This window comes from Etheostoma spectabile, chromosome 5 (genome assembly GCF_008692095.1).
Source record: "Etheostoma spectabile isolate EspeVRDwgs_2016 chromosome 5, UIUC_Espe_1.0, whole genome shotgun sequence".
In the NCBI taxonomy this organism is placed as follows: Eukaryota; Metazoa; Chordata; class Actinopteri; order Perciformes; family Percidae; genus Etheostoma; species Etheostoma spectabile.
Window position 1 is genome coordinate 34,234,217 of NC_045737.1, and position 10,527 is coordinate 34,244,743.

At 39.7% G+C, this 10,527-nt stretch overlaps 1 protein-coding gene and 1 long non-coding RNA gene across 2 annotated transcripts in view; one reads left to right on the plus strand and one right to left on the minus strand.

Moving 5' to 3' along the window:
- LOC116689508 (contactin-associated protein-like 5) overlaps nt 1-10,527 on the plus strand; it is a 98,863-nt gene that overhangs the window by 64,790 nt on the left and 23,546 nt on the right. The window contains exons 13-15 of the mRNA XM_032516065.1: nt 686-886; nt 6,414-6,570; nt 7,662-7,789. Of these exons, the coding sequence (XP_032371956.1) occupies nt 686-886; nt 6,414-6,570; nt 7,662-7,789 (486 nt within the window). The remainder of the gene's footprint in view (nt 1-685; nt 887-6,413; nt 6,571-7,661; nt 7,790-10,527) is intronic.
- Nucleotides 1-10,527, minus strand: part of LOC116689509 (uncharacterized) — a 24,971-nt gene that overhangs the window by 5,641 nt on the left and 8,803 nt on the right. The gene's annotated exons all lie outside the window — the stretch shown is intronic.

Consider the following 10,527-nt stretch of genomic DNA (forward strand, 5'->3'; position numbering starts at 1 on the left):
CGGATTTTGTCTGAGAAATCTGGTCACCTTATGCTAACAGGCTTATAAGTATTTGGACATTGTGTGTACAGTGTGTTCATGCTAACAAGCTAACATGTATTAGACAGGTGTTTACAGTGGGTACATGCTAACAGGCTTACATGTATTTGGACAGGTGTGTTTACAGTGGGTACAGAGCAGGCTTACATGTATTTGGACAGGTGTGTTTACAGTGGGTTCATGCTAACAGGCTTACATGTATTTGGGCAGGGTGTTTAAAGTGGGTTCATGCTAACAGGCTAACATGTATTTGGGCAGGGTGTTTACAGTGGGTTCATGCTAACATAGGGTGACCAGACGTCCCCGGTTTACGGGGACAGTCCCCGGTTTTGATGACCTGTCCCTGGTTGGATCTGTCCCTGGAAATGTCCACGGTTTTCACTGTGACTGATTCCAAAATTGGAATGACTGGAATGCTAACAAGCTAACATGTATTAGACATGTGTTTACAGTGGGTTCATGCTAACAGGCTTACATGTATTTGGACAGGTGTGTTCATGCTAACAAGCTAACATGTATTTGGACAGGTGTGTTCATGCTAACAAGCTAACATATATTTGGACAGGTGTGTTCAGGCTAACAAGCTAACATGTATTTGGACAGTTTACAGTGGGTCCATGCTAACGATACACTTTTTTTCTTTCAGAGGAGAAGGTGTGGACGGTGTTGACGCACAACAACACAACTCCAGTTACAGTCCAGGGCTCCTCTCTTTACAAACCGCACATCATGAAGTTCAACTACAGCGCCTCAGCTGAGCAAATCCGTGCCATCGTATCAGGCTCAGAGCACTGCCAACAGGAAGTGGTTTACAACTGCAAGAAGTCCCGTCTCTTTAATACAAAAGGTGAGTATTATTTTCCCGCTGTAGTGTTTATGAACTGAGATCAAATCAGTGTTTAAATGTCAACAACATCTGTAAAAGGCATGGACAATGACTAAATGTGTGTGTGTGTGTGTCTGAAATTTGAAAGCCACAGTGAATGGAAATTAGAATATTTATCTTCTCTAATGAAATATTGCTCTGCAAGCTGCTACTAATGACACAGTCAAGTCTTGTTTATTTTTTTCTTTATATTTGGTAGGCCTACTTTATACCAAAAGATAATGGAACTATTGGCACATTGAAACAGTACAGGATCTGGAATTGAATATGTGTTTTTTTTATTTCACTTTAACATCTGAGGCTGAACAAAGTACTGACAGCACCCTTGGCTACATGTTGGCTGTGAAGCACACTTTTATTATAGTATAAAAGGAAAAAGAAACTTTGCTGTAGTCCTTTGGTTTTGGAGACAGATTTAGCTCTACAGATGCCGCCGGCTTAGTGGGAGTTAAACCTGAAAACAGTTAAAAATGCATAGGCCTGCGTTGGTGAAGGCGTGTTGCTTTTATGGTACCTGTGAGCAGGGTGAAACTGCAGGTCTGCCATGGGGAGCTTGGGGGCTCCTCTTAATAAGATATGAGCTCTCCTGAAAACATGATTTGGGAAATTTTGGGGAGTTTTCTAAAATATGCTATTTTTGCCATGAATTTCTATTTTTCTGTATCTTTATCATCATGAATCATGCGTAAAATTGAGCTCTAATGTATAATTCTTGAATGAGGGTGATTCATCACAAATTCACTTTAAAGGTGCTCTAAGCGATGTTGGGTGACGTTACTTCTTGTTGACGTTCGAAGTATTTAAAAAAAAAACAAGACTAGCTTGCCCCTCCCTCCTTCTCATCCAGTCCCCTCCCCCTTCCTTCTGTGCTTCAATGCCCCCCCCCCCCAAACCCCACCTCCAAATCCTTGTATAATTCGCACAGTTTGTTTTGGTTGCCCTGGGCTGTCTACAGAGACCGCGTTTTTTACAGTGTCTTCTGGGGACAGGCAGCTCGCGGATAGTGAGGAGATGTCTACTGTATGTGACAACAAATGTTGTCGCCTAAAACACACGTTACATCGCTTAGAGCACCTTTAATAAAGATTCCGGCATGCATACTGTTCTTGATCGCCATCGAATTGTGGCAGCGCAATATCCAAAACTTGGCCGTATTGTATCATACTATGATGTTTTGTTTTGATACCTGTGTCGAGGTTTGATGGGGTCAGTAACTGATTATTATACTGTATATCCAATCATATTTAAGAAAAAGTGAGCTACCCCAAAGGCCACGGTACAGTTTGAACACTGCCGGTGAGACATAAAATAACATCCAGGAAGCCTTGTTTGAGTTACAGATTAATGCATTTGAAGATGCCAAAAATACTCTAACGCTAATTCAATAAGGCAGGATTTCTTCAGTGGAAATACAGTTTTCATGTTACAAAATCTGTGCTCTCAAGTTTTTGATTGGCCAATATAGCGCCTTGCCAGATGACATTGTCTTGCGGAAAAAGTTGAGCAATTTTTTTTCTGGGCAACCCTTCTGCCTTCTGCATTGGCACTCCCACTGCGTTGCCAGAATCTGAATGTATAAGGGGATGCTATTTTGCAGAGTCGATCTGAACATGCTTTGGAAGTTTTGTGTCTTGACTGTTCTGGATATTTCAGCATCATGGGACTGATAGTTGTTGCATTGTAAATTGAAAGTTGGGCTGCCAGTGCTTTGTTGTATAGGGAGCTGCTTCGCCTTCAACACCCTGCCTTCTGCTTTTTTTTACAATATATTTACAATAATGGGAGAGGACGGTCTCCAATCTTTTTGTGTGCATTCATGTTGAACTGCTTTGGCACCTATGGTGTCCCAAACATTCAAACTTTTGCTCTTAAATCATGAAACATTCATGAAACATTCATGAAGTCCCAGATTCAGCTATTCCCCCTATTCCCTGGGTGCCATTCATGTGCAAACAAACAAGTTCATTATCACACCAGACATCAAAGTTAGCTCACACGGCTATAAAATAGCCGTGTGAGCTAACTTTCACATTTCTTTCCATGGTTGCCTTTCTTTGAGCACAACAATCTCCTGTGGAAAAAGCTAAAATGTATCTTTATGTTTTACTTTGATGAGCTTTAAGACACAAACAATATCACTTTTGATTTCAAACATACTTTACAGCATAATTAAATGAATTCAGCCAGGAACACTCTTGATGTAACCATGTATAGTAACAAATGGAAATGCAGTTCTGCTTGGCGCTTATGGTTCTGCTCTTAATGAGGCTCTCTGGGTTAGCATCACGCTTATCTGAAACCGGGAGTGCAATGCAGAAAACCCACCTAGGTGTACGTGTAGGCCCTAAGCCAAATAGAGAGTCATGGTTAAATAGACCGTTTTGATATGAGAATGGTTAGGATTGATGTTTGACTGATAGAAATGATTATTCAGTACACAGGCTTATGATGTCTTTGTTCTGTACGTACCTCGATTCTTACTTTTGACTAAATTGTATATCATGTTAAAGAACAGGAGGGGAAAAATGACAGCAGCTGCTGGAAGAAGCCTCCTGGGTTTATAGATGCAAGCATTTGATGACAAGATGTTCTGGATTTTAGCTGTATAGCATGTGCATTCTTCCTTATTTAACACCTGTGATTAATTAAGTTTGACAGTGACGTAACGAACATTCACAACAGCAAATTAATGACTGCTGGTTTCAGAATTCTACTTTTCAGTCTTGCTTATTTCACATATTTATTTGTGTGTTTTTTTTTCCTTTAGCATTAATTTTGGTTTATCCACCTGACAGGTATGGTTAGTTGTGAACAACCAAAAAAGAAAATAAAATCTTACATTGGCGAGTGTAGTTTAGTTTAGTTTTCTGGTTTACTCTTGTTAAATATTTTTGCTACAGATGGTGTCTCGTGATGATGATGTTGGCCTGTCCAACCAGCAGATGTTGAGATATGTCTTGTATTTAAAATACATATGTTCTGTAGCGCTTTGAACACACTCTAAGAAGTTTGATGACAATGCCATTTTTTGACATCAACCAGCACTTGTTTCTATGGAATTTATATTGGCAATTCAAATCTCAATTCACCATTTTCATTTTTGGCCTGGATGATGATGATTCCTCATGAAAAAAAAGAAAATTCCCGCACGCACTTGTCACCTCTGCATTGGTTTTATTTTGTCGTTCAACAATTCATACCCAAGGACCTTTCTTGAGACACACAGTGGTAAAGTGACAGTGCATAGTGTTTAAATAGAAATCAGGATTACATGGTTACATTTCCAGTTATCATTGAGTAATCCTCCGGCACCACATTTTCTGATTGTTCTCCATTCTTTTGTATTGCAGGTGTGATGAACACTTTGCAGACTCTAGTTGGGCTTTACCCAATAGCTCAAAGCTTAGATAGATAAAGATAAAGATTATGCTCCACTAATATTATTTTGTAGAATTAGATTCCAGTGGTGCTGCGTAGGATTGTTTCCAACTTGTGATCTTTCTGACATGGCATAATGTTGCGATGGCATTACTTGAATAAATCTACAGAAATGTTTATTCAATCGTCTGCTGATGGACTCACAGCAACACAGGGACTTCAAGTGCACATATGCTCAAATAAGTAAGGATATCTGTGAGAGCCTGTTATTTCACCAGCTTCAGGGTCAAGCATTATCATATCATAGAGACACGTTGACCTTGAAGTCTGGATAGGACAGAGAACAGAGATGCTGTACACTTTACATATTTACACATATCCAGCATCATCAATCAGAGTCCAGGAGTTACATGAATAATAAGAAATGTTGATGATGATAATACATCATCATCGTGGACTGCCATTACAGAGCCTAAAGGCGTGATTATTATTACATCATTATTTGATGCCCTTATTAGATTAGCCTACTGCCTAAATGTATTTATGTTGCTGAAAGAATATTTATTTAAGAAAGTTGAAATGACAAAAAAGGCTTACTTATTTAATCTGATGAATCACTTTGTTTAAATTTTTTTTGAGGATTTTTAAATTTCTTTCAGGGTGATGACGTCATAAAGGACAACAGACAATTAAAGTTTCATTAAAAAACCTCAATAGAAACTTTAAATGAAAAAAAAGAGACATTCTGAGATTCAAGACAGTACAGAGTGTATTCATTTCAGCCGTTGTAATACAAATGTTGGCGTACTGGCCATATACAGTACATAACTTTTATCCAACAATTGTTATGTGCGGCATTAGACTGTTTGTCATGGCCCATCAGATCTTGTTTGGAGAAGGTTTCATGGGAGTTATCTTCTACATGATAGCAGCACATCACATGGAGAGTGAATTAACGTAGATGGGACATTCTTTGCTGTATCAGACTAATATGACATGTGTATCCACACATATAAACTCATGCAGCTATAATGTATGCCGGGTGGGACAAAAGCATCGTGGCATTTGTCACTTAATTATGCATTGTGACATGTAGCTTAATGGGCTTTTCCTCGCTCGTTGGCCTCATCCGCAATGCAGGGTCACGTTGTGTGACAAATGATTGAAGCTGGATCCCTTAACCCTATAGTGGAGGTGATGAATCATGCCTTTGCTGTATATGGTTTGGCTTCGTTGATACACAGACAGTCTGTCACGAAATGCCAGCAGAGAATCAAGATAAATACATTTATGCAATGAAGAAAATAACAAATTTGGCTGAATCATAAAAAAGGGACCATACAGAAACACTTTGTCACATAGAAATAAGTAATGTGATAGATGTAATGCATATGGGGCGTCCAGCTAAGGCTACAATTTGCAGCCCCCCTGCCTGGTTCCGATTTTAAAACAGCTGAAATGATAAAACAATATGGATAAAAACAGGATGGATACATCTGACTGTGTACTTGTCAATATACTAGTGTCTAAGTGTGTATGTATTGGATACGACTGTGTATAAAGTGATATCTGTGTGTGTGTGTGTGTGTGTGTGTGTGTGTGTGTGTGTGTGTGTGTGTGTGTGTGTGTGTGTGTGTGTGTGTGTGTGTGTGTGTGTGTGTGTGTGTGTGTGTGTGTGTGTGTGTGTGTGCGTGTATGTTTTGCATATGATGATAAATTGTTTTTTTGGCCAAAACAAATCTAAATAACATGTTAACATTTTGTAAGGTATTGAAACTTACATTCACTCCCAGTTTTATCTTGAAATGAAAGAATAATTTTATTCTCAATACGTTCTATGTTTTATTCTCATATTATGTACAGCTGCCTCACAGGACTTCTGTCGCATGCTCATCTATAAATATTTCATTTTTGATTGGTGTATTTGTTTTGATGTTTTTCTGAGTGCACTTTGTGCATTTTTTCTGCATTTTGTGATAAAGAGAGTGAAGCAAAACAATGCTCTCCTCCAGATATAGCCCATGCCCTTGACCTACTTGAGCCTGAGCTGTGGCAGTGGCAGGCATCAGGCTGCCGCAGTGGTCACTGACTGTCTGCTGTGTTGTTGCAGACGGCAGTCCGCTCACATGGTGGCTGGACTGGGAAGGAGAGAAACGGAGCTACTGGGGAGGATTCCTGCCTGGAGTCCAGCAGTGCTCCTGCAGCCTGGAGGAGAACTGCATGGACATGAACTACTTCTGCAACTGTGATGCAGACACAGACACATGGTACACGCCGAAATGCGGACACACTCGATTTGGAATTTCAATTCCAGAAAGAGTATTTTCTTTCCGTTTTTCAGTATGTTTTTATCGAACAAGGTCTTTCTATTATTTTGTCCACAACATTGATATTACTGAGGGTAGTCTAAATAACACAATACAATTCAACTGCACCACAAACTAGTGGTGGAAGAAATGTCCAGATCCTTTTCATTGACAAAAGTACTAACAGAACACTGTGAAAATACTCCACTACAGGTAAAAGTCTGTCATTCAAAACCTTGCTAAAGTAAAAGTATGTATAAAAAAAAGTCAACTTTTAAAACAGTGGTTCCTGTTAGCTTTGTTCTATTATGTAAGATGTTTTAAAATTAATATTATTGCATTTGAATGTTTCATTTTACTAAATAAGGTTCCAAATATGAATAGACAAACAGGGAAAAGAAAAAGGGACATGACCACTAGAGAATAAAACCCAAATAAATAATATCATCAATGATTTCTCTGTGCTATATCCATAAACTTCCACCCTTAGATAATCCACAGAAAGGCTACTATTAATTAGTCAATTAATCAATTAGGCATTCAGAACACATTCAGAGAACATTAATAAATCACTAAAACCACTTAGAGCAGCTCAAAGTCCAGAATCTGTTCAGTGTTATTCTTCTCGTCTATCTACAGTACTTTGAGACTGATTAAGTCTGAATTTTCTTTAACAATTTTATACACCAGTATTTACTCCAAAATCATTGATTACAGCTCATACATAATATTACAATCACGATCAATCTAATCATATTTTTAAAGCACTGAAGGAAAAAACAAAAGGCTGCATAATAGTTTGGGGTTGGACGCTCTGAACGTCTTTGTTTACTGTTTGTTAATCCACTGCAAAGCTCCTCTTGATTCAGCTCAGTTTGCATATTTCCAGAGGCAATTGTCTGCATTGTGATAGATTGCTCCCTTTTTAATGTGTTTACTCTGCGTTCTGTGCTAATGCAGAAGAATGGATCCCTTAATCTGGACCCCCAGGACCGCATCCACCCCAAGGGCACTGTGTTGCTATTTATTCCTTTCTGTTTTGTGTGCCACAGGGCCAACGACACAGGAATCCTCTCCTATAAAGACCATCTGCCAGTGAGCCAGATAGTGATTGGGGACACCAACAGAACGGGCTCACAGGCCGTCTACCACATCGGCCCTCTGCGTTGTTATGGAGACAGTAGGTGATCACCTCAGTTTTGCAGCTACTGTGCCAGATTTGGTTGCAGATGGAGGCCTTGTTTCCCAGGCTTAGGGTTGATCAGAGGCCCAGATGATGTCCTTTATGCCTCATGTGTTTATTCATGGATAGAAAATTTAAATGAATCTGTTCTGTTACAAGTTGGACCACTGGCTGTTAGGACTATAACCTCATACAATTTTCTGGAACTGCCAGTATGTCCGTCTTTACAAATTCATGTTGTGCAGCTAGGCAGGGGTGCCAGAATGGAGGGGAGACACATGGGGTGGCAGAGCTGGACAGCAGCACTGGAACATGAAAGAACTTGTAGGTATTTTCTGCCTAATGTCCCACAGTGAGCTGTGGGCTGAGGGTAGGGGATTTTTAGCAGCTTATCTGCAGTCAAAGTTACTTCAGACCCCCATGGTTTTATTTTAATTCCAAGTTTCCTGAAGACATTAAATATACATAAAAAGACATAAGAAGACATCATAAAATGTACGTGTGATGTAACCTATTGTAGTTTGTTTACTTCTTACTACTTAACAAGTGCTACACATTATGAGGCATTCTTATCATATAACTAGCTGAACTATTATATAATGATTGTATGGCCATTTACTTTAAATGTTTTTTTTTTCTTTATGCAAATATATTTGCACTCTATGTCAAACACTTTACCGGCAGTAGAAATAGCTTTGGTAATTTGCATTTAGTAACTAGACAATATTATTACCTTGAAATGGTCCTTTGTTCCTTCTCTCAGACATAGTCATTTTAATATGAGAAACTGATTTACTTTTTTGACATTCATCATTTAACCCCGGTACCACAGCGCATCCCACAACAATGAGCTCTCCGAACACAAATTATGGAAATATTTGATGTGCTCCACCCGGTGGAAATCTTAATACAATGGGAAATTCAAGAACTGTCTCACCACAGAAATGGCACCATTGGTTGTTGGTTCAAATGCTCCCAACTATTATCTGGGATGTAAAGGTATGAAAATGTAACCTCACTGTTATAGTGACCAAAGTTGTCTGTATTATCGCGGTATTTTAAAAGCGTGTTCAATGCTTTTAGCACCAACGTTTTTTTCCTGCACGTTCTGCAGACTGTCCTTCGGCATTCTTATAATAACCAAAACATGCCCATGCTTCAAACCTAGTCCTGTTAAGCCCCTGACACACCAACCAGACGGCCGACCCTGTGTACACACTGTGTGACTTTGACATCAGGGACCAACGTTTGTGTCCTGTTTCCCACCAGAAGTCAACCCATGGAAACACTGACAGATCAGATGCCATCAACTCTGTTCTCGTATTTTGTCGTTGCAAATATAGAGTGTGGTCTAGACCTACTCTATCTGTAAAATGTCTCAAGGTAAATGTTGTTATGAATTGATACTATAAATAAAATTAAATTGAAATATGAGGAATCGATGCAAGTAAGGGGAAAATTGACAAATGAAATTCCTTCACAAAAAGAAAGAAGAATTATGACCAAAAAGTCATAATAAATCAAGTTCAGGCTCTCAAGGTTGGTTACAAAAAGTGATGAAAGGCCTTTAATAAATAGGGCAATAAATTAAAAATACACCAATGCGTGTCGGCTTGAGCCTCTCAGGGTGTAGTCCTTGAGTGCCTGGACTTGATTTCTTTTTTCGTCATATATCTTCTTCCTTTTTGTGATTTGCATTCCCTTCTATGAGCACCGGTGGTTAAGGGATACCAGAAGCGCTCCTGCCACTTCTTTCTAATAAAACCATTCTTTATTTGGTACATATAGCGCCCTCCAGTCAGGAATCTTCCTACCTCCACTTTACTTAAAGCTGCAGTAGGGAGTTCTGAGAAAACGTGGACTTAGCCTAAAAATTTGAACAAGTACACCTTACAGGTCCCTCCCCCTTGCTCTCTGCTGCGCTACAGCCCCCCCCCCACCACTAGTTTAACCATAGCTACATGTGTTGTGATTGACAAAAAAACATTTTGGCTTACTAAATGTAGGCATCGAAACAATATTAGTTATACTGAGGGTGAAGGAGTTTGCAAGTAAAGTTAATCTTCACCTGCTACAACATTCCTGCCGTGCTACAAGCTAACAAGCTAAATGTTAGACTTAGCAACAAGCTACAGAGTAAACTGAGAATTGCGCTATCACCAGTGTACTGAAAGTGAACTGTAACCATCGATATCTTAGTTGTGTAGTTCTTAAAAAATGAAACAAATCAAGCAGGGACACTTACATGTCGAGCAGAAATGTGGCTAACGCTAGCTCAGAATCCGTGTTGACTCCTTTCAGGAGGCGTAGCTCCCTCCACCTCTGAAAAGCCGCTCCGATGTTGACCCTCGTTTTATTTCGGGCTCGGTTTAATTCTTTTCTTTTTAGCTCGCTTTTCGTCATCGGTCTTCTTCGTTTTCCCGTCTTTGTTTTCTGAGCAGGTGTCACTCGAGAAATTTGCAGTTTTCCTGAAAAGTTGTTTCTCCGCGATTAGCAAAGCAGCAGTGCACTAGCAATCTTGAGCTTGAACGGTGGTACGCGCTGTGCGGGGGAGGGGCATGAGCAGCGCGTACACGAGAGTGATTGACACTGCTAAGACAGTCCTCTTGACTCTGATTGGCTGTTTCTGACCGGGAGCGGTGTATTTCTGCAAGTGGCAGCAGGAGCACAAGGAGGAGACACAGGAGCTTGATTTTTTCACAGATTATCTGTCTCATATTCTACTGTCAGGACAT